General features: G+C 43.5%; 1 protein-coding gene across 1 annotated transcript in view; it reads left to right on the top strand.

Annotated features, from left to right (window-relative positions):
- Positions 1-1,178: 1,178 nt before the first annotated feature.
- The window catches only part of plcb4a (phospholipase C, beta 4a), a 24,225-nt gene continuing 999 nt past the window's right edge, over positions 1,179-24,404 (top strand). The window contains exons 1-34 of the mRNA XM_076299780.1: positions 1,179-1,262; positions 3,004-3,084; positions 3,192-3,248; positions 3,413-3,556; positions 4,516-4,595; positions 6,120-6,173; positions 6,358-6,439; positions 7,091-7,191; positions 7,517-7,574; positions 8,151-8,259; positions 8,719-8,929; positions 10,760-10,853; positions 11,238-11,317; positions 11,432-11,516; positions 11,609-11,699; positions 11,929-12,003; positions 12,480-12,571; positions 12,804-12,863; positions 13,004-13,145; positions 13,349-13,433; positions 13,894-14,018; positions 16,040-16,091; positions 17,011-17,113; positions 17,197-17,361; positions 18,035-18,239; positions 18,728-18,816; positions 19,385-19,535; positions 19,712-19,764; positions 21,269-21,334; positions 21,522-21,637; positions 21,822-21,897; positions 22,053-22,228; positions 24,017-24,118; positions 24,292-24,349. Coding sequence (XP_076155895.1) covers positions 1,179-1,262; positions 3,004-3,084; positions 3,192-3,248; positions 3,413-3,556; positions 4,516-4,595; positions 6,120-6,173; positions 6,358-6,439; positions 7,091-7,191; positions 7,517-7,574; positions 8,151-8,259; positions 8,719-8,929; positions 10,760-10,853; positions 11,238-11,317; positions 11,432-11,516; positions 11,609-11,699; positions 11,929-12,003; positions 12,480-12,571; positions 12,804-12,863; positions 13,004-13,145; positions 13,349-13,433; positions 13,894-14,018; positions 16,040-16,091; positions 17,011-17,113; positions 17,197-17,361; positions 18,035-18,239; positions 18,728-18,816; positions 19,385-19,535; positions 19,712-19,764; positions 21,269-21,334; positions 21,522-21,637; positions 21,822-21,897; positions 22,053-22,228; positions 24,017-24,118; positions 24,292-24,349 — 3,402 coding nt within the window. The remainder of the gene's footprint in view (positions 1,263-3,003; positions 3,085-3,191; positions 3,249-3,412; positions 3,557-4,515; positions 4,596-6,119; positions 6,174-6,357; positions 6,440-7,090; positions 7,192-7,516; positions 7,575-8,150; positions 8,260-8,718; positions 8,930-10,759; positions 10,854-11,237; positions 11,318-11,431; positions 11,517-11,608; positions 11,700-11,928; positions 12,004-12,479; positions 12,572-12,803; positions 12,864-13,003; positions 13,146-13,348; positions 13,434-13,893; positions 14,019-16,039; positions 16,092-17,010; positions 17,114-17,196; positions 17,362-18,034; positions 18,240-18,727; positions 18,817-19,384; positions 19,536-19,711; positions 19,765-21,268; positions 21,335-21,521; positions 21,638-21,821; positions 21,898-22,052; positions 22,229-24,016; positions 24,119-24,291; positions 24,350-24,404) is intronic.

Below are 24,404 nucleotides of genomic sequence, written 5' to 3'. Positions count from 1 at the left end.
CTTGCTATTAAGTTCAGTGGACAGATTTGCAAAGTGCCTCCTCTCCAACTGTTGCATCCCTATTATGGATCACTGGATAACATAATTAGCCTGCCAATCCACCCAGAGCAGTATGAGAGAAAGGCAGCAACAGGGCAATCATTGCATTTAAAGGGAACTCACCTTGTATACAATGTTATGTGGCCTGTTGTTATGGAGTAGAGCAGATGTTTATTCTGAATCAGGCTTTTTCCATTGGTAACCTACAGGTTTTGATCTCAGCCCCATTTGAATACATTTCCTTAAGCTTCCTAGAGTCCCTACATACTGTTTATTTTCAGGACCATTGAAACGGAAAGTGTGTAATTCCCAGATACTGGCAATGGAAAGAGTCATTAACAGTTGTTCTTTGATTCTATTTTAACTTAATACTTTGGCTGTTGTGCTCTGTTAGATTGTGTGTGTGTGTGTGTGTGTGTGTGTGTGTGTGTGTGTGTGTGTGTGTGTGTGTGCATATTAGTGTTACTCAATAGTGTTTCAACACAGGATACCACAGGGTCTGCCTGGTGGTCTTCTCTGAGCTGCTATATAAGCAGAGGGTTACAGATAGCCATGAGCTTCCTTTGGGTGTGAGTGCTATCGCAGGAAGGCATAGGGGTTCAATGCAAAGCCTGTACATACTGTATAGTGAGGATGTGACATAAATTATTGTGAGACCCTGGCACACTGTGAGGGTTTCCAACCTCACAGGTTCCCTCAGTTGCAGGATCTTTTATTTATTAGATTGCCACTGTTGCACTGGTTTACTGCCGAGGCCTAGTTTATTCTAACAAAGGGCTTAGGGCTCTCTATAGAGCCTACATATAGACCTGCCCATGAACTTTGCCACAGCATGCCTAATATTTCAAAATGATGGACACTTGAGGACTTATTTAAACAAAGTTTCCATATATAACAGTGGGGCCATCAAAATGTAGCAGTGGCCTTTCAGAGGCTTTATTTATGTCACGGTCCATTAATCCTCTAAGTTCTAAATGGGGGGGGGGGGGGTGCCTTTAGTGAAGGCTGAGCCTCAGCCCCTTTAAGTCACATCCCCTTTAAGAGAGAAACTGTCTTTTATTTCAGCTACACAGTTAATGTTTGGCTCTGCTAACAGGTGCATGCCTTCCTGCTAGTAGGCCTACAGCTCCTTTAGATCCATGGCACGAGCATACGTGTTCAACTGGCAGAAGCCTCTTCCCAGCTTCATGCAGGAGGGGGCATACTTTGACCGATTTGAAGAGGTGAGAATATCTACTTTTTATTTTAAAACATTTTCTCTAACAATATGCTCACAGTTTCACATTTGCAATGTATGTATTTATGTATGTATATCTGTGAAAGCAGTTTTGAGTTTTTAGATTTTTTAGGACATTTTTTTTTTCCAAATGTGTGGAATCAATAAAACATTAGCAGCAGCATGCTACAGTTTCTTTTTCTGGAACCAGCATGAGGGCACTGTTTCGCTAGAGAGCCAATCAATAATATTGATCCACATGTAGACATACTATCACTGGTTTCACCACTCACACAATGGATGAGCCTGAATTCTATATGGTGGCTTGTTGAAATCCTGAGAAACGGAAGTGTTTGTGTTTTATCGCAGAGGATGTTCTGAACATCTGTGTTCTCACACATCCCCAGAGTCTTCACAGTAAGGCCACAACCAAGTTTATCTTGGAATAGATATCAGCGCAGAGCTTAGCTGCTACATATAATGTGTCAGGAACTAAAAATGCTCAAAGACTTGAATAATTGATGTAATTCCTCTGTGTGTAAAGAGTTTCCCTTGACTAATGAATTGTTTTCCCTTGGGGGAATAAGAATGTGAAGCGCCGTTGTGTAGTTTTGTGTAACCAGTAAGAAACATTTGTGTGTTTGTGATATAAATAGAAGAGGTGGTGTATGTTCACACATAGTTATTCATTACATGGTTTAAGGCTCACATTCATTTGAGGATTGTTCTTACATATTGCCCATTCATGTAGACTACCAAGGCTTTTCTAGAGCGTATTCCCCTTGCATTGTAATAGGAATAAGTGTTTTTAAATAGTTTAGAATCAAATATATCTCTGTCTTGATGTATTTTAAGCACCAGTATTTTAGGCATCATGAAACCCTGGTGAAGTGTATCTATCTATAGCCTACAGTGATTTAGCGTTAGGGGATTCACATAACATGACATTAATGACAATTAATGTTAATATTTTGTTAATATTTTGTGGGAATAGATTAGAAAAGATGTGCCTTCACATCAGATTCCTAATTATCTTACTTAAAAGTGATGTAATATGATTTAGATTTTGTTGGAGCTTTCTTATCACAAATGTCTTGCTTTTTGCCAGTTTGTTGGACATATGTCCATTTCTCTGTCTCCCTTGTAATGCGGATGGTGCTTTGAGTAAATGCTCTTGGCATTTATTCAGAATCTTTTCTGCAGTACCTTACATTCCCCGTCTTCTTAAAAGGTAGGTTTGTGATAGGTAGCCTCAGAGCAGACAGATAGAGTTGCATACCGTCACACTCATGCCCACAAACTGAGATAAATAAAAACTGTATGTGTATATGACTGGCAGTGTATACAACTCAACCATTTTCATGTTTATGTCATTTTTGTCAGGTACATTTTATTCAATATGAATACAAAGGATACTTGAATTTATCTTTCACTGAGACAGGTGCAACCAATTCTGTTTGGATTTATGTTCTACTTAGAGAGGTGAATGAAATTTTGAAGGCATGTTTGAAGTGCACACACACACACACACACGCACACACACACACACACACACACACACACACACACACACACACACACACACACAACTGAAATATGTTGGAAAACCAGTAAATCTTCACGTTTTCTCTAGTATTGGTCTCAGTGATGATTAATTAGGTTACATCATCCGGCTGTTCAGCTGTGAGTATATTTATCTTGAACATGGTTCCTCTTCAAATGCTGAATTGAAGTCTGTTGTTTCACAGGATCCTTTTGTATTTGAACCACAGTGTTTTTTCAAAGTGGATGAGTTTGGTTTCTTCCTTACATGGAAAAGTGAAGGAAAGGTCAGGCTTTCTGAGTAATTCAGTTGCTTTTTCTACTTCTTGATGAATTTTAATTCCACAATCGACTTGGCCACCGTATTTCACGTCTCTGATTTGTTTCTCTTCAGGAAGGTCAGCTTTTGGAATTCTCTCTTATCAACAGCATACGCAGCATCATACCGAAGGTAATGTCCAGACCTCCTCAAAACAATGTCTGCATGTCATTTTTGATCATACAGTTCTAAACATTTCTATGTAGTGGAGAATGTATTTAGCTTGAGTAACCTCTCATCGTTAAACCTAGGGAAACTCATAGAGGTATTCATTTGTCATTCTGTTGAATTTGCAGGACCCCAAGACTCTGTCGTCTCTGGAGTCGATGGGAAGGAGTGAGAATGACTTGGAGGGTCGCACTATCTGCATATGCAGTGGCCCTGACCTGATCAATCTAACATTCACGTTCATGGTTGCCCAGAATGTCAATGTTACCAAGGTAGCCTCTCTCTCCCCGTGTCATGCTGTAAGCAGTGTATTTCAGAACTATGCCTGACCTACCAGAGCTCTCTCTTTCTCTCTCAATCCCCCCCGTCTCTCTCTCTCCCTTGGGTGGGGGCGGGGGTGGGGCAGACGTGCAGCCTCCAGCTGAGACAGCTCACTTGTCACGGCGTCTCTCGGCGGCGTCATGTAACCCAAGACCAAATCCCCTGAAACAGAAACACTATGGCCCAGAAGCCCTCCACCCACCCCCCCCCCCACCCCACCCCAGGGGACGGCATTTAATGTACCTCTGTTGGGCCATCAGACAGCTGCTCTGTCAGTGGACACGTACAGGCTCGCATTTTGTTTGGGTTTGCCTTGATTTTTCCATTTTGTGCTCTTTTTGGAACATGTGGTTAATTCATTACTCTCCCACCCAGGAAGAAAGAGAGGCTCGTCTTGGATGTACTGCAGGGGTCGTTCACCTCGGAATGCTACATGCTGTCTCCAGCAGCGCCGTGTGTGTGTGTGTGTGTGTGTGTGTGTGTGTGTGTGTGTGTCTGTGTGTGTGTGTGTGTGTGTGTGTAAAAATAGGATTCTAGAGAAGCACTTAAGCAGACTATCCCAGAGTGAGGAAGTAAACTGAAGGGACTGTGTCAGTGGAATATGTTATTTTGTTGTCTGAGAGTTCTAGACAGGATGATGCGTACCATCCCACAGGGCCCTTTCTGCTAATTTATGAAATCCCTTGTTGCCTTGGTGATAACAGCACCAGGAAGCCAGAGCTGAGCCGACCTGCTTAGCATGTGGTCCACAACCGGATGAAATCCTTAGCATCCGTGTCTTAATATAACTCCAAGCAATCAAAGTTTGCAGTGTTCAGCCCATAAAAAGTGTGTGTGTGCTGTGCATTGCTTTGAGGTTAATCGAGATCATGTATTGACCACCCCCTGTGCATTTTGTCTGTGGTTACAGCAGTGGACGGAGGGCTTGAGGTCACTGATTCACAACTTCAGGGCCAACAACGTGTGCCCCATGACCTGCCTAAGGAAACAGTGAGTGTATGAGTTGCATGAGCAAACATCTCCCCTGGCAAATGAGTCACCAAGGTCACGTCCTGACCATTTTTGCACTCAATCTCAGCTCGTGTACAGGCCTTTAGACAAGCCACAGAGTAACATCGGGATGGGGGTATTGCTGAATGCGTTTGTCGAGATGAGCCCTTTAATTCCGATTGGTTAAATCAACTCACCTAAATTCCCTTTTTCTTAAATCAACTCACAGTGTCAGTGGGGTTTTCTAGATGTGATGCTGGACAAGGGTGGAGTGCCATTTTGTGTGGTATGTGTAAACACAGCTACACTGTTCCTTAAAGGTGCTCTAAGCTGTGTTACGCGGTTTCTAAGCTAATTTTTTGTCACATACTGCAAACATCACCTCACCATACTCTAGCCGCCTGTGCCCTGAATATACTGTACTGTAAAAAAGTTCAGTCTCTTTGGACAACCCAGGCTCCAAAAATGGCAACAAATACAACTTGGTCCAGCCGGGACCATAGCAAACTGTTTCAGCCAATCACCGATGAGATGCGATGAGATTAGGAGAGTTTCAATTGCACGGGAGCGAGGGGGAGGGAGTAACGAGCTACAGTAGCTCTCTGTTTTGTTTGAGTGTGTTGAATAGTAGGCTTCATTTCTAGCAGTCATTTCATCTAAGTAATGTATACTGCCAAAAAGGATTCTACTGATCAAGCATTACATTAACCAAAGTTGCACCAAGATATATGATGTGTACAGTAATTTCCCATATATTAGATGCATCATGTACAACTGCATACTACTGTCTACACTGCACTATATCTCTTGTCCTGCCTATGCACCACTTGTCTATACTTTGTATATCACTCACATTGCACTTTTTTGCACTTCTGGTTAGACGCAAACTGCATTTTGGTGGCTTTGTACTTGTCCTCAGCACAATGACCATAAAGTTGAATCTAATCTAATCTAATCATGTGTAAACTGCAGGACAGTTTTATATGCAACAACAACAGCACAAAACTGTTTATTGACTGTGTATTGACCACACTTGTATGTTAAGCAATCAGTTTATAAACCTTGGTTAATTGGCGGGAAATTACTGTACTATTTTTGGTCTGTAGATCAGAATGCTGAGAGGATTCATGCCATGATGAGCAGTCAACAGTACAGACAGAGAAATGTCTGCTTTGTACTGTACAAAGCTCGCTGTCCTCTCATCAATCATATGTTATGAGCAAAGCTGTGAGAGTAGATTAGCCCAGGGCAGGTTAGCACAGCTATCAGGAGATATCACTCTGTGGTCACCATGAAACAACAACACAAAGCATTGTGGGACAGACCTATTCAATCATAATGGCACCCAATAGAGGTGTCTAACATGTAGATTTTGTTTGTGTGTGTGTATGTGTGTGCATGTGTGTGTGTGTGTGTGTGTGTGTGTGTGTGTGTGTGTGTGTGTGTGTGTGTGTGTGTGTGTGTGTGTGTGTGTGTGTGTGTACAGTATGTGTGTGTTGATAATTCTCTACTTTCCCACCCCAGTTGGATGAGGCTGTCATTTCTTACAAATGTGAATGGAAAGATTCCAGTGAGAAGGTACAGTATGAATTGTCATCCTCAGGTATTTTTTAATTAAGTGTAATAGTGAAAATATTTGTTGGGGTTCAGGTGTTTTCTTTGTCTTTACTAAAGCACCTTTATTTGCCAATTAAAGCAAATTATTTCCCCTGAAGCCACAGATATAATAATATGACTTGTTTACCTTTTATAATATCCACAGTATTACAAGAACCTTTGCCTCAGGCAAAACTGAAAAAGTAATCTTCCAAGCACTGAAGGACTTAGGTCTTCCCGGTGGAAAGGTAATTATTGCACTTATACTTTTTGAGGCGTACTGAGATGCTATTTTTGGTATCATCTTCTGATGTCTTCTAATATCATAAATATGCTTGATTTAATATAGTCATGTGAAAGACAGACAAACACGCCTGTTGTTTCCACTGGCCATCCAGGCCACCCACTATGTAGTTGTAACTACTGAGGTTCAGGTTGGACTACCCCACGAAAGCCTTCACAGCGCAATCAGATACTTTCTAATGAGGACACACAGCACTCAAAGAATCTTCCATAGAAATGTATGGGGTTAGTTTGTAACGGCAATATGGCAGTTGTCTACACATATCCCACCCCTTCCGCGGCCAAAAGTCGACATGTTAATACATTGTTCCAATCATGTGGTGTGTTGTGAATACCAACAATACGCACCAATCATGTGTTGTGATCTCGCCACTGGAGTGAGGTTGGTGTCATGCAGTTCTGCCTGATATAGATGCCCGATAAGTGCCCAAAGTGCATTGCAATATGGCCGCCGAGTGGAGGGACTTGACTAAAAGGATTTTGGCATAACATGCTGCTACATTTTATGTATAGGATTTTAGACCAAAATTCTATATATAATGCCTTTTTTAAAGATCCGTAATCCTGAACACAACTCTTATTTTTTGCTCCCACAGAATGATGAAATTGACCACTCTGTGTTTACTTTCGATAAGTTTTATGCACTCACACAAAAGATCTGTCCCAGAACTGACATTGAGGAACTCTTCAAGAAGATGTGAGTACATGCATCAATGCAACAAATAAGTGTTGTGTTTAATGTTTCATCAAACCTTTGGCTGTAACTCTGCAATTTGTATTAACATTTGAACCTTGAGAAGTAAAATAAGAAAACTACAGTATCATCCAGAACTCAGTGCATTATCATGGTCATCATCTACCATGCTAACGTCCTCAAAAAGTCTAACCTGCTGTAAATCATTTCAGTATTAACCATTAAACTAGCTCTGGGGTTCACATTTTAAACCATTGCAAGGTCAGGACGGTGACATACAGTATAATGCTGCAAACATGTTTTCAGTTCCCTAACTTTTCCTTTTCAGAAATGGTGGCAAAAGTGATTATTTAAACGTAGACCAATTAGTCTGCTTTTTAAATGAAGTAAGCCGTTTCATTTTCATTAATGTTCTTTTGCCATTGCTTCATGTCTCCCAATTAATCACCTGTTTAAGTGCTTCAGCAACACCTTGTCCTTCACCTCCATGCAACCTGCTTTTCCCCCTCTGCATCAGTACCACTTTACCTCAGAGAACTGGAAGATTACCTGATGTTCGCTGTGACATTTGTAGCTCCCCAGCTCCTTTCGTCTTGCTTTGGTATCTCTTCGGCTGGCATTTGCATGTTGGTTATCCCTTGTGTCTTATTGAATTAACCGCAAGGCCGATGAGAGCCACCAGAATGGGCTGTGTGAATGCCTGTGCACTCGCCTCCAAAATCACCGCCACTGAAAACCACTTTACCACTTTAACTTTGTCTGTTGCCACTGTCAAGGCCTCTCACACCACTCCTACTAATAATCTGATGAATTGGAGTTGTAATTTGGCAGAATCACACCTGGTTTGTGATTCCCACGTGCTTGTTTGCTGACTACATGATAATCTTTTCTCAAAGAGCACCAGGCATACGTGCTGAGTGCATTCGTTCACTGAGACTGCATATCATCTCTCGTCTCCACAGAGTCAGCGAGATCCACGGCTCAATGAGATTCTGTTTCCTTTCTACGACGCCAAGCGAGCCGTGCAGATAGTGGAGAGATATGAACCCGATGACAAGCTGAAAAGAAAAGGTGAAAAATTTGCTTTTGCTGCTTGTTTTAAATGTTTTGAGCGTGTTAGAGTCTTTTGCAAGCAAAATGTGTCATTTTGGCCAGAGTGATTCTGTTTAGACCTGTGTGTTAACTGTTTTGACAAGGTGATGTCAGTTGACGCAAGCATTAAAGTGATCGGGAAAAACTGCAAATGCAGTGCATTGAAATTGCAGGGTGCAACATGCCACTTATATGGTGAGGCTGAATAACATTATCTGACCATGTACCTCCCTCTGGTGGTGAATCATAGAAAGACTTGTTATGGTCACTGCTGAATTCTACAATTACAGAGCTCTGCAGAGAATGTATGAAACATCTCAAACTGTAACATGGAGAACTATGAATAGCAGTGTGCATCTTTTTTTGACATTGAACCTTTGGAGACTTGATGTCTCAATTTCACATCTACCATCAATCTATTTGGTGGGGCCCCCGCAGGCGTTATGTCGAGCGACGGCTTCTGCCGCTACCTGATGTCAGACGAGAACGCCCCCGTCTTCCAGGATCGCCTGGAGCTCTACCAGGACATGGAGCATCCACTGGCCCACTATTTCATCAGCTCCTCGCACAACACCTACCTGACAGGCCGCCAGTTTGGGGGGAAGTCCTCGGTGGAGATGTACCGTCAGGTGCTCCTGTCAGGCTGCAGGTAGGGAGGCAGCTTTGGCTGGGGGGCACTCCAGCTCATCAACACAACTTCAACTTAGACTTTGTCTCCACTGAAGATAGATAGATACTGTAGATACTTTATTGATCCCCAAGGTGAAATTCAAGACAAGGGAGGATTGAAAGACCAGCAAGGTCACACCGCTGAGGGCTCTAGACGATTGGACACTTTGTGTGCATAATTGGTGTAAATGTTAAAACAACATAACATATAGACCCTTTCAACAATAAAAACAAAAACAATGCTTGAACGTTCTATTTGGGCCCCAATCTACTTCCTCTGCATTAAGATAACATATGGAATGTTAAAAAGGAAGTCTTGTGGGGCCAACTATGATGCTGAGAATGGAACTCTCTTGAAAGGGTCTATACAGTACAATGAATGTTTATTTAACTTGGCCTAAAGCATTACTAAACATGGCCCTGCATTGCATTGTCTGTTTAAAAAGGGTTGTGTTTTAATATTAGACATTGCTCATCAAATAACTTATTTCTTATTTAGAAGAATAGTCAGTGAGTGCATGGAAAAATGAATGCTGCCTATTTCAAATCCCTTAATATAATAATAATTAACTAAACATTACTTTGCTGACAACTTTGTACATTCTCTCTGTCAGCTTCTTAAGCTATACACCTTTACTATGTCTCCAAAAGCCTTGGAGGAGTTATCATATACCGTACCAATAGTTGGTTAATTTCACTTTACTTTCCAGATCAAATCATAGTTATTGGCTTGGGGCTGTCATGGACACACAACTTCAAGGTCATCTGATGTTGTCCTCACTCACTCTGTCCACTCGCTCACTCTCCCACACTGCCTGTAGGGATTGCCTTGAGGGCCACTGTTTTGTGAAAAGCAGCAGTGTCACCAAAGTCCTTTTAGGCAAGTCCCTCCACTCGGCGGCCATATTGCAACGCTTTTTGGGCACTCATTGGGCATCCGTTTCAGCAGAAATGCGCGTGCACAAGGCTTCACGACACCAATCTTGCTCCGGCGGCGAGATCACAACACATGTTTGGCACATGCCTTCACAACACACCACATTATTGGCTCAATGTATTCACATGTCAACATCTTGTCGCGGAAGGGGTGGGATATGTGTAGACAACTGCCATATTGGAGGTACAAACTAACCCCATGCATTTCTATGGAGGATTTTTTGAGTGCTGTGTCTCCTCATTAGAAAGTCTCTGGTGTCACAATCAAAGTGGCCTCATGGTGGGAACCACACCTGCCCACCTCAACTGTCCCCCTGTTCGCTGTCTTACAAACACACAGAAGCCGAAACCAAAAAAAAGCACAAATGTACAGTAAACAGATTAGGAGTAATTTGCCTAGAGGAAGCAGTTGCCTAATGCCTGGTTCTTGGCGTGAGCAAATCTCATGCTTATGTCTCTTCTTCAGTAGTGGTGAATGTCCGACAGTTCTGTCATGACGGCCTGATTGACCAAGTCAAGAATCGATGTGGACGCATGTCTGCACTTGGAATTATGTGAAGCGTGCATTTGAGGTGCTATCTGAAGTGCAGTCTTGTTGGTGGACACCTAATTAGCTGGCATGCATTAACAAGAAATGAAATTCCACAGGTTATTTCACGACTGAAGCTCAGTGTCAGAGATTTAATTATTTCAGTCATTTGAGCATAAGTTCAGTCAGTCAGGTTAGTGGCATAATGAACAAATACAGTATATTTAGTCAGTTGTCTCAAAATGTCTGAATAGTATTTTATGTATAGTGAAAAGTCTTAAACCTTACACTGAAGGAAAAAGGAATGAATGTTCTATAATTTTGAGGATTATGTGTTTGTTCCAGGTGTGTTGAACTTGACTGCTGGGATGGCAAGGGTGAGGACCAGGAGCCTATTATCACTCATGGCAAGGCCATGTGCACAGAAATCCTCTTCAAGGTGAACAGCTTCATCAAAGCCACAGGCCTCTAGAACATTCTATTTGAAATGCTGTCATTTACTATTCCTCTTCACACTGAATTGTTTACTGTACCTTCATTTTTTACATAAGTTCTAGAAAATGTGAATTATTGTAACAAAATTACCTCATTATCTCAATTACTCTCAGTTAGCCTTATGATACCTATCCAAGGCATTGTCTATTTCATCTTGATTAGCAGGTGGTTTGAAAACTGTGATGATCATAAACGATGATTGCATTACATTGCTATCTTCACAACAATGAAATGTAACTATAACATCTCTCATGAGATTACTACTGACTGACAGTGTTACGCTGAAACAATTCTCATTCTCTCTTTCTCTCTCTCTCTCACTTTGCAGGATGCTATTCAGGCCATCAAGGAAACTGCCTTTGTGACATCTGAGTACCCTGTCATTTTGTCCTTTGAGAACCACTGCTCGTAAGCGTTGCTTTGCATGGCAACACATTCATAGAATTGCCTATTCAATGCGTGTTTTACTTAATTTCATGAATTTCATGATGAAGAGCATAATGCCACTCTGTATGTTTCCAGCAAGCCTCAGCAGTACAAGTTAGCCCGATACTGTGAAGACATTTTCGGGGATCTGTTGCTCCGGGAGCCGCTGGAAGGCTTTCCAGTAAGTCTTCCGAATGCTCCCCCTATCACATGTTTTGCCTTTGCATGCTCCTCTGATTATAATCAAGCTGGATGTTTTCTCTGGCTTCTGAGTTGGAGCCCGGCTGCTCTCTGCCCTCTCCCCGCGACCTCAAGAGGAAAATCCTCATTAAAAACCGAAGATCCAAACCAGAGGTCGAGCAGAGTGAGTTGAACAATCGTGTGAAAGTGAGAGCGAGCCAAGCGTGAGTTTTGCACTCTGTCTAAGACAGAGTGAGACACCGGTGTGGATGGATTAGATCTTTAAAGGAACATTTTTTCTTACTCTCAGCAATGCAATGCATTGTGCTGTGTGCTTGAAGTACGTGTCATCTAAAAAAGTCAATTGTGGTTGCACAATGAATGTGTTTGTATGTGATGGTGCTTGTGTGCAGAGGAGCTGGAGGATTTTAAGAGGAACAGGGACGCAGGTCCCAGCGCCAAGGAGAATGAAGACGAACCATTTAGTGGTGAGAAGCAGAGCCCTTAACTGTGGAGCTCAGCAAACAGAACACTTGGTGTGGTTTGTCTCAATTCCTCTGGTGTTCTGATGGGGTACCTGTAATGTGAAGGTTTTTGCACCAGACTTAAGTGAGAGTTTTTTTTAAAAAGTTTTCTGCTTAGTATATTTTAAGTTCAGTAGTACTGTGAATACAAATACACATTCTTTCAACACATTGTCACACAAATCCACACACCATCTCTCTCTCTCTCTTTCTCTCCCTCTCTTTCTCTCTCTCTCTCTCTCACACACACACACACACACACACACACACACGCACATGCACGCACAGGCACACGCACACGCACACGCACACACGAACATGCAGAGAGAGATAGAGAAAGAGAGAAATCTATTTAAAACAGTCCAAAATGGTCATATGAAAATAAAGCTCCGTTGGCTCCTGTGAGACTGTCCATTTCCTCTTCCTGTTGCTCCTGGTAGACGGTGTGGACGAGGCCCACCCAGAGCTTCAGCTGGGGATGCCTTTCTGCTCCAGTGAGCCGAGCGGTGTGACCCAGGTGGACAGCGGCGGGGTAAGAGAGATGTTCGCTCCCCCTGACCTATGAATTATTCACCTTTCATCTTGCTGAATGATATGCTACAATGGCCATGGCGGCGCCAGGAGACTGCCCTCCCCTCTGGACGGTGAACCGCTAACTGGACGTGTCAACTCTCCGGCTGTGGGCTCGGCAGAAGTCTCGACGACGCTCATCGCCACTGAAATAGGCCTCTGCGCGAATGACGTTTCCTTTTTTTCTCTGTCAGGAAATGACACAGGATGAAGTGGAGATATTAGAAGCCCCTGATCAAGAGAACGGCAAAAAGGTTGTTAACTTCTCTTTTCTGTTCTGTTCTATTCTGGACTGGCTCCGTGCCCCTAATTCTCCTGTGTGGGCGGATGTTTGGTTGAACATGGTGTGACGGGAGTGACAGGACTGAAATCAAGGCTCTGTGGTTCTTTAAAGGTTGGTGAAACAAACGTGGACGAGCTGTACATCATCAACAGCTACCACTACGTCGCAGCCACGACCAACGTCCACCCCTACCTCTCATCGATTGTCAATTATGCCCAGGCTGTGAAGTTTCTGGGCTTTGAAGTAGCAGAGGGTGCGTATGTCCAGGCTTTGTCACTTTGTCACTCACTTAAAAGATGCCTCGTGTTTAGTTTTGGTTCACTTAACAGGAAACTTTCTGGCCATATGGCGTTTTAATGTTGTGACAACAATGTGCATTTGTGCCAGCAAAACAAGCGATTGTCGCCATATGGATGCATTGCGGCTGTCTCTGCTTTTTTTTCTTACCTGCCATAGAGAACAACATCCATCACAACATGTCCTCGTTCAACGAAACGGTCTGCCTGGGACTGCTGAAGACGAGTGCCATCGAGTTTGTGAAGTATCCTCTTTTTAGCTGCGAGCTCCGCTGCGTGCTCGCACCGCGAGCCGGCGCTATCCATCACAGAGAGGGGCTTGAGAGAGGAGGCGAAGCCAACAGAGAGATCGCTTTTTTGGGGGGTGGGATGTGTGTGTGCGTATGTGTGTATGTGTGTGTGTGTGTGTGGGGGGGGGGGGGTATGACTGATCATGCTTGAAAAACATAGCTCTGTGAACAGGCCTTTCTTCACTGTTAAAAGAGGCACAAGTGAGAGGGAGAATCAAAAGTGGCCCGAAAAAGAAAGCCGAAAATTTTTCATCGCCTTCTGAATGGGCCTTGAAGCCTAGAGGACCGGAGGGGTCTATCCTAGTTGGTAGCAAGGACCTTTGATCCAAAAATACTCCTTAGATTCCACCCCAATCCCCCAAAAGTCCATGTCCTGTCCTTTTTTCTGCTGTTTTGTCCTGAATGAAGCACATAGCTACAACAAGCGGCAGATGAGCCGCATCTATCCCAAAGGGGGCCGGGTAGACTCCAGTAATTACATGCCTCAGATCTTCTGGAATGCCGGCTGCCAGATGGTGGCTCTGAACTTCCAGACCCCAGGTAATGCTAACTCTTCTGTGGCCTTGCGCCAAAAGTGCCCTTCTCTCCCCATGCACACACACACACACACACACACACACACACACACACACACAGACGCATGCATGTGTTGTCACCACTACAAATGCATGTATATTCAGTGGGTGCCAATGCCAAGAAACAGATGCTTCATCAGAAAGTGCTATTTTGTCCCCAGAACATACTCCTCAAAGCCAAGACATCAATCACCAACACACATACACACATTTGCAAACACACATACAGACATACACATGCATACAAACACACACTTTCACACTCTCACAGATGCTGGATTTCAGGAGGATAAGGTGTTAAGGCCTTATTTAATGCCTCCCTATTGGCATTTTCCATATATTTCATATAGGACATAACGAGAGTGTGTATAATGCACAGGAACTCCCAGGGGGGGAACTGCCATGATGTTTGTCCTAGAAACTTCCGTCAGATCAGAGAATCCATGAAGTCAACACCAAACACAAATTCTAACAGGCTGTGACAGCATGCTCACTCACAGACATCAGTTCACCCATCTGCTTTACTGTTCACACTGAATTTATTCTCCTCAAGTTACACACAGGGACTGATTTGTCAGTCATCTTGATTTATCTGAAGAAATGTCAGATTTGAGGAATGGTTTACTAACAACCAAAAGCAATGCAGTCTCAGACTAAGGAATGAAAAAGCATGCTTGTTTTTCCATAAAAAATATAATTTGACAGTGGTAATTTGATGGTTGCAGTTATGGGTAGATTTACTTTACAGTAATGTAAGATGAAACACATGCAGCTGCTATAAAGGTTTCTGATGTGGGCTTAGCAATATTTTAAACAGGTTTGCATGAACGTACCCCCTGTATTGACATCTAGTACTCACGTATCTGTCAAAATATATTGCACCCATCTTCCATAGCAGATAACAAAAACCCAGATCATATATGGAAAAAAAATAGATCTGAAAGGCTTCTTAAAATAGGATTAGGCTTAACATTTTAAGCTTATATTCACTGTTAGGCCTGGGCTCTGATGATCATAATTTACTTAACGTCACATAAGCAATAGTAATGTGTGCACTGTAGTACTAATATAGCAACAGTATAACACTAAGGAGATACATTTCTGTCACAACCTCTCTTTTGACAAGAGAATGTCAGAAATAATCACAAGTCACCCTTAGGTTAACCAGATAGGGATAATTCCTCAGTTCTTGATCCTGAATTGAACAGAGTAACACAGGAAACTTTGCAAGTCTAATCAGACCCACCCCAATGCTCTCTCAACGTTGTTAATATATTGCCATGGTTACTACATGCATAGCTAAAAAAAGGACCGCACAGCCGTCTTTATTGGTTGAGCTTGGCACCTCGACCAGAACTAATTGCTGATGATTAGGTCACCACATTTAGCCGGTCTTTCTCTCTCTCTACCACTGCACTAGCTAGTGCTTCACATGTGAGGCAAATATGTTGATTGCACCTGGGGTTAGTGCTAGCCATAACTTCTTGCAAATTATGGCCCAGGTGAAAATAGATCTGCGAACAAAAACACTGTGTGAAATGAAAGTGTCAGTTCCAAGTGATCCTCTGTGGCATTGAAGGTCGTTTTGATTTCGTGCTTTTGGTTAACGTGCATATTGAAGAGCGAGTAAACCTGCTGTGACACTTTCTTAGATTTTATAATGCTCTGTAATCATTAACTTGAATGACAACATTGTCTGGCTTTAGTTTTACGATTTTACTTTTTAAAGAAAATAGACAAGCAAAGAGAGACAAGCATTCCTATCTGCCAGTGTTTATTTCACACATTGTCAGCATGCACCTTGAAGCTTTCATGTACTAAATATTTTATTTAGCACAATGCAATAAACACAATTAACTGTACCAATGACACAATAACTTTTCAGATCAATTCAGCTTTGTAGTTAGTGATCTCTTGATTTATTGATTGCATTTCACTGTGACAGTCTGAGCTCATGACTCCTAATCCCTCTGTTTGTGTGTGCAGATCTGGCTATGCAGCTCAACCAGGGCAAGTTTGAGTACAACGGCTCATCCGGGTGAGGAGACCTCTCTGTCTTTGTGATTGTGCTTTCCTGTTGGCTGCATCCTCTGCTCTGGCATCATAAAAGTGGAACCATGTCTCTGTTTTGGCATTTGGCATTTGGCTGGCACGTGAATGTCAAACAGTGGTTGCGCGTGCGGAGGAAGGGCCGCATGTCACTGGAGATCCCTTCACTAGCCCTGCGCTCTTGTCAACTTTACTCACAGAGGACAGAGGAGAGCATGCTACTTGGTCCCGATTGCTCTCCCTTTCTCTCTCTCTCCCTCTCTCTCTCTCACACACACAAACACACACACACACACACACACACACACACACACACACAGGCATTGTCTCTTAATGTTCTGTATTTCTCTCTCTGCCTGTCTGTCACACACACACAAACACAAACACACACACACACGCACACATACACACACACACAGACACACACACACCCACACACACAGAATATTACTCTACACACACACAGCCATTGTCTCTTGATGTTTCTGGCTCTTTGCCCTAATGCATTGCTATGCCAGGCTGGCTGTTCATACTTTAGCAGTTGGCAGAAGAAATTCCCGCTTGTTGAGTAAGGAAGGCGGCTCGCTGTGTTGCACTGTGTTGCATTGGAGCCGGCGCGTGATCGTTGCCCTGTGACAGTGAGAAAAACTCCAACATATTAATCAGTGCTTTCATCAAGGTCTGCACCCATGCCACATCTATTAGTGTGATGTTCCCTTCCGTGTAAATTGAATATCGGACAAGGGAGACTTAATTAAATGGGTCGTTGAGTTGAGGGTACAGGAGATAATGGCTTTAATGATGAATTGTAGCCTCCTTCTGCTGTCATATGCTCTGAATGGAAACGAATGCAAATGCATATTGTGACATTGGCGGGGCCTCGGCTGTTCAATCCGCTCCGACCGCAGGTACCTACTGAAGCCCGACTTCATGCAGCGGCCCAATCGGATGTTCGATCCGTTCTCTGAGACCCCAGTGGATGGGGTGATAGCCGCCACGTGCAGCGTTCAGGTGAGTGGCTCTCTGTGTTAAGACGAGGCACGTGTGTGTGTGGACACAGCTCCTGCTATTCCTGCTATTTCTCTCCTCCGCAGTTGTTCTCTGGTCAGTTTTTGTCGGACAAAAAAATTGGGACGTATGTGGAGGTGGACATGTACGGACTGCCCACAGACACCATCAGAAAAGAATTCAGAACAAAGATGGTGATGAATAATGGACTCAACCCAGTATACAACTCAGAACCTTTTGTGTTTCGAAAGGTAGGCCTATTCAGGTAATATCAATCAAATTGCAGTTGTGTTGTTTTGATTGAGTAAAGATAAATCAAATAACAATACCCCATTACAGTTCTACTGAAATTACTTGGAAAACAAAATGTAAATTTATGAACATTTATGAAATTCATAAATTTATGATTTATGAACATTTCTTAAAATGGTGCATATAGCATTTTGGAACAAAACTCTTCATATAGTCACTATGTGTGTGTTGAGATTTATACAGCACAAGCCCTGTTGTGCACTTCTACTTTCTGGTTCTTTTCTAAGAAGAAAGGATGCTCTGTCTTGTGCTTGCAGGTCCTCTTGTGTTCACCCTGTTTCTTTCTCTTTCTTTTACACCCAACCCCCAACACACATACAAACAAATGCACACAGCATCTCTCTCTCTCTCTCTCTCTCTCTCTCTCTCTAACAAATGCACACACCATCTCTCTCTCTCTCTCTGTCTCTCTGTCTTTTCTCTCTCGCTTTCTCTCTCACACACACATACAGTATATACACACACACTCTCTCACTTTCTCTCTCTCACACAAGCACACACACTCATACTCTCTCTCTCTTTCTCTTTCTCTCTCTCTCTCTCTCTCACACACACACACCCATGCGCTCAAATTGCCCTTTACATGCATGCCATGTGCCTCTCTCCCCTCAGGTAATCCTGCCAGACCTGGCCGTGCTGAGAATAGCTGTGTATGATGACAACAATAAGCTGATTGGCCAAAGGATTCTCCCCCTGGATGGGCTGCAGGCGGGCTACCGACACATCTCGCTGAGAAATGAGGGCAACAAGCCGCTCTCGCTGCCCACCGTCTTCTGCAACATCGTCCTCAAAACATATGTGCCCGACGGCTTTGGGGGTGAGAAGATTGCCTCTGTGTCCTGTTTGTCCCAGAGTGCCGCCTTTCCACCACAGTTCAGCCTTTTTTTCTTCTTTTCACTCTCTCGTTTCTCTCTTCTTTTCCTTTGCTTTCTTCACCTCCCTCGTTTTCTTTCTCCACTTAAGAAAATCAAAGCTCCATAATCTTTTATTGTGTGTGCCCGTGTTTGTGTGTGTGCTTGTATGTATGTGTTTGTGTGTGTGTGTGTGTGTGTCTGTGTGTGTTTGTATGTGTGTGTGTGTGTGTGTGAGAGAGTGTTTGTATTTGTATAAATCTGGTTGATGTGTGTGGTCAGAGTTTGAGCCCCTCTCTGAAAAGCGAGCAGATAGAAATGGGCCAAATCTCTTCTGTCTATTGTACTGCTGTCATGAATTCTGTTTTGTCATAATATCCCGACTTACCCCAGAGGAGTCTTTGCCTCTTAGCATCTTCTGAATGTATGGGAATTAATTCTGTATGTCTCGCAGCCATTGTGGATGCATTGTCTGATCCAAAGAGGTTCTTATCCATCACTAAGAAGAGAGTGGACCAGATGAAGGCCATGGGGATTGAGGAGGTCAGTGTTTGTGTTTACCAGTAGGGCTTTTCACTAGCAGTAAGTAGTATATCGTCATGCGGTGTGATAGACCATTGCAGAAGAATGCTGCATGAAGGATCTCTCATCGTCTTTTCATCAGACTTCTGTCCATTCTGTAAAGCGCCATGAGACATGTGTACTGTTTTGGCGCTCTATAAGTGAAATTAAATTGAAATTGAAATCAGCCTTCTGTTATGTTTTCTGACATGTGTTTTTCATGTTGTTATTTTTACCGTGTTGCTTTGCTGTTAATTTATCGCTGGTTGTGCTATGTTGATTGACCGCTTTCCTCTGACCGTGACCAAAGAGGCCCGTCAGGCCTCCGTCGTACGTCTTCAGCCACATTGTCATGTAATCACTCGAGCCCATTCTCCATCCGAGCATCTTCTGGCCCCTCTCACCATCATCCACAAATGACCCCCTCACTTCCGCGAGGTCACCTCAGGAGAGCTTAACTCAAGTGTCCGCGGTGACAGTTGCGCCGTCGTTCCGCCAGCAGCGCACGCCTCCTGACTGTCCACTGTGATTTATTTGATTGTTTGCCCAGTGTGACATCGTGGACGTGCCGAGCGACAGCTCCAAGAGCGATAAAAGGAGGAAGGTGAGCCAGGTGAAGGCCAGAGTCAGCCCGCGCGAGAGCGCCCAGCTCTGCCACAACTCCTCGTCCACTCAGCTCGCCGGCTCCTCCACAGCGGGAGGTACGTAACAGGAATGGCCACGAGGCATTTACTAATAACAAGTACGCCAGTGTCTAGGTAGCCATGAAATCTCTTCAGCAGGCATGCCTTGTGGTGAATGGGGTAAATGTATCTTACTGTGATTTCCTTTTCAACTCTGGATTTGGGATATGTTTGATTTCCCTTCTCTCGTTTAGATACAGCCCTGCTGGTGCAACCAGTGAGCGTGGATGACTTGAAGCAAATGAAGGTGAGACGCGCGCCAGGCGGTTTTCCTGTTCAGCATTGAAATATCAACCTGTCTGTGTTCAAAGTTAATCGGCATCATCAGTACTGAACTGAACTTGTGCACCCTGTCTGAATGACTGGGGGGGAGCTATTTAAATTCAGCCAAGCACTGTCAGACGCAAGAACCTAAAAGGACTCCCCAGAATGAATGATTGGCTTCACAGAAGGCGTCTGAGGATGAAACCCACTATGTTTTGTGGTTCAAAGGGGATTTTCTTCAGAACTTTAAATTTTCTTTACTTTTACCTAGACACTCGGATGACTAATTCTCCATCACCTAGTAGTAAATTCACATATCCTTGATAATATCCCAGAATATAAGGAATTATATTTGGTGAACATCACATACACTATGGACTAATGTATAAGTACACTGTATGCAAGTAAAATGTCTCAATACCATCAAGTCAAAAGTGACAATGGTTATAAGCATCCATCGTTCAGTCTATGAAGCTGGGTGGGTCACGTTTTTTAACTAAACATGTGGCCAATTTTGTTAATTTACGGTATGTCTGAAGTAAACAATAAATTTGGATACAATCTATAAATAGGGCCCAAGTTGAAACATATCAGAGTTTTGGATTTACAATACGTCAATGAAATGACTGGACAGTAAACAAGAGTGCTCGGATGGCAAGTGGTCCCCACAGATCTAATGGTCCCCACTAATGGTTTGATCAGACCTCTGTGAGCCCATAGCAGATGCTCAAGTCCCCCCCCCGGTGAAGACTCAGAGACAGGGATAAATGTTTTTGGTAGCAGGCTAGTTTCCATTTCAATCGGTGAATTATAGATGATGGCTGGTGTGATTGCTCAGCAAAAACGTCCTCTGCCGCAGTGCATCCGGCCCAGGAGGGAAATGGCAACATTATGCCTGGAGCTATCAGTGTTCCACTGATTGACCAGACCACTGGCAGGAAACAGTGGAGTACTGGCATCAGGCTGACCAACAGGCCTGATTGGTGCATGAGCTCCAATCAAGCAGCCAGAGGATGGACATCAGTCCATCTCTGGGTTCCACATCTAAATGCTTCTTTTTTTTCCTTCCCTCTCCGATACCTCAGCCTTCAGTAATCTCCATGCACAGGTCTCTTGTGTGCCGGCTGCAAAATCACAATAGTAAAATGCAGTATTTATGTGAAATCTTCTGAAAGACAAGTATACATTTATGCTCAACACATGAGGGAACATGAAAATTGCTCCGTCGGGCGAAATGGTTCACTCTTCCAGCCAAGTGAAGCATTCAGAAAGGGTCCTCAGCTGGAGCACTGTTAAGCTTGGCCAAATGCTGGTTGGAGACTCCTTCCTCCCAACCCAACCCAGTGCTTGAAATGAGCCCCAGTGTACTGCTTCTATTGTATGTTATTTTCATGTTGCCCAGTCATTCAGACAACACAAATCGGCTTGTCGATAGGATTGACTCGGAGCTGAAGTGCCTCTTTTTCTTCTTCTTCTTTTTCCGACAGACCTACCTCAAACTTTTGAAAAAACAACAGCGTGAGCTCAGTGCCTTAAGGAAGAAACATGCAACGGTAAGGTCATGCTAAACATGCAAAGGCAAGGTCATGCTTCCAGCGTCGTTGTCTCCTGCATTTGTGGGTTTCTCTCCCCTCTCATCTGTATTGTTTTCGTGGGTGGTGTCATGTTTTCTGGCAACTGTTCCGTGATTTGACAGAACTAGGTGAGATATTCACCGGGCTGTTCTGCATTGTGTTACAGGAGCAGTTGGCAATGCAGAAGGCCCACAGCACGCAAGTGGACAAAATCGTGACTCAGCACACCAAGGACAAGGGCACTCTGGAGAAACAGCTGGAAAAAGCCATTAAGAAAGCGGGGTATGATGTATTGTGATTTTTGCTGTGATGTCTCGAGCCATTTCAATGCAATTACAACAGAATGTAATTAATGTCGGCCACAGGCCCGTTACCAGCGGGGCGACTGTGGCGGGGCGACTGTGGCGCAGCGGCGTGTTTCTCCACTCACATGCTCTCTCTCAGCCCTGTGAATGATCTATTGCAGTGAGAAGAACAGCTCCGATCTGAAGATGGAGACAGACTTTAAAATCCAGGCCATAACCACAGAACACAAAGACAAGGTATGTGAGGGTAGTCTGCAGACATCAGATAGAATACATCAGATGGAATATATTACTGTGATGTAGGGTGGAGAAAAGGGAGTATAACAAGCTTTTGGGAGCAGTAAAAAAAAATCTAAATCACTGGCCCTCTTTAACGGCGGGTTCCTCCGCAGGTGAGGGAGCTGGCGTCCCAGCAGTCCGTGGAGTGGTCAGCGCTGACGGGCAGCCACGGCGCCGAGGGCCAGGCGCTGCGCGACCAGCACGTGCTGCAGCAGTGCGAGCTCCTCAAGGCGCTGCTCGCCCCGCTCCAGCAGCAGCACCGCCAGCAGCTGCAGCTCATCCACGACCGGTGAGGACCGCCGCCGGCCGCAACAGCGGCATCGCGCTCCGTTCACTGGTCATCGCCACGGCCCACCCACCACTCGCGCCCGCTGTTCACGTGGGTTCGGTTCCATTAAACCCAGCCTTGGGGTGACTGCTCTATTAGATTGTAACGTTATTGTTTGAAGTTTATTGTTTATTGTGTGCCAACCCCAGCTATTCATTATGTGCACCTGAACCCTATAAAACGTAGGTTCCATATACAGTAGGTTTGCTTGTGGTAAACTCTGGTACAGCTTATTTCAAGTGTGAATGAAATATTGATTTCATATACTTTATTTATATTTATTAATTCAGCAAACATCTATATAAGTCACCTTAAGGCAGCATAGTGCTGCAGTATGTTTTTGCGATTGGTCTGTGAGTTTTCTGATTATGACACCTAGGCCTTGAATATTGTACACCTGGTATTGAATACTGTATGTTTTGAGCTACAATTTCACACAATCTGAGATACAATAAGATCAGTGCAATCCAACCTTAAATATTTCTCCGAGCATAGCATTAGCTGTATTTGTTCAAAAGGATATTACTCTCACCCAGACTGTCCCTTTGCTTTCCCAGTGCTTTATGTTCTCAATTCGGTAGTGCTACTGTAGCAAGCTCCAGGCGGGCTCCAGGCTGTGGTGAAGCTTTATTCTAGGCATTATTTAAAGTCTTTAAAAATGGACTGGACAGTTAGCTAGTGCAGGTTGTTGCCTCATCAGTGTGTCAGATCAGAGCATCTTCTAGCCATCGGCACTGGGTTGTTTCAAGTTACGTTTATCACCGTGAATCTAATCTGTAACAGAACATGAAAGCAAGAATGCCGTATATCACAATAGTTTATATTTAACAAGTAATTCTGGAGTGATTTTCTTTTACCGAACTTGAATAGAGCACTTTTGACTATTACTTTTTAAGATGGCTGAAGCCTTTGATTCTCTGCTTGATGAATAGTGGGCTCCCTTGTGGAGTCACAGTAACACGAGGAAAGTATTTGAGGCTCCTAAAGTTATTACTCATGCAAGAGAAGTGGGATTATTGGCAACCCTTGATCATGTCAAATTCTTCCCCGATCCATTGTGATGTCTTCTATTGATTTAAAAAGAGTGTAATGGCTTTGCAACCCTCTTTTCGCATCTTCCCAGTGATAGCCTCCAGGTCTGTATTGTAGCTCAAGGGACTCTTTTCAGTTCAGTGTCCTGCTTTTATTCAGCAGAAAACAACAGCTAGCACCAGTCCAGCGCTACACATGAGCATTATATCCGCTAAGAACATGACACACTCTTTTGGCTCTCACGTTCTGGCTGTGAAAATCAGTGTGATTTAAGATGGTAGGTGCTGGTCATTTTACAAACAGTTAAACTTGATTTTAACCTCCATTCATCACATCTCTTGTCATCTGTCATACAGAACAGATTTTTTTTACATTTATACACACTAAAATGAAATGGAATTTCAATATGAAGTCTGGACATTCGTAATTGAGATGTATCTTTGAACATCTATGAATGATTCATGATCGCCCAGATTCTTGGGATGCATGTAAAATATAATTTCAGATTACATACTTCATCAATAGAGATGTGCTGGTGCCCACCCCCTCAGGGAGTCTAAATTACAGCAGTATTATCGCCGTCTTTTATTTATTCATTACAGCCATGATGGATATCATATCACGTTACTCTTTTTTAAGTGTGACAGTGATGTTTTAATATTGTAGGAAGCTATACGCAAAAAAAAAAAGACAGGTCTTTCTTGTGACTTTCCCAAGGCAGGGCAAAGAGATCCGAGTCAAGCAAGCCAAGTCCTCAATGGAGAGCGGCAAAGCTATCAGTCAAGATAAAAGCATCAAAAATAAGGCAGAGAGAGAAAGGTAAGAGAATATCACTTTTCAACTATTCCTTCTGGGTTGTCATGCTGTTTTGTCCTTCAAATGTCTGGCGCAGGCCTCTGTTGTATGCCTGGCCTGTAGAACATAAAGAGGAGCGGTGCTTGGTGTCCAGGCTGTCTTGTGCCGTGCTGTGAAATCCGTCTCTCCTGTGACAGGCGGGTACGGGAACTGAACTGCTGCAACACGAAGAAGTTCTTGGAGGAGAGAAGAAGGGTAATCATCATGAGAAGTGTGTGTGTGTGTGTGTGTGTGTGTGTGTGTGTGTGTG

The sequence above is a fragment of the Alosa pseudoharengus genome, unplaced genomic scaffold (genome assembly GCF_046254945.1).
Source record: "Alosa pseudoharengus isolate Yale_2024_CS ecotype anadromous, Long Island Sound unplaced genomic scaffold, YU_APseudo_1.1 YU_APseudo_1.1_scf_22, whole genome shotgun sequence".
Classification (NCBI taxonomy): domain Eukaryota; kingdom Metazoa; phylum Chordata; class Actinopteri; order Clupeiformes; family Clupeidae; genus Alosa; species Alosa pseudoharengus.
This window is presented reverse-complemented; position numbering and strand designations above follow the sequence as displayed.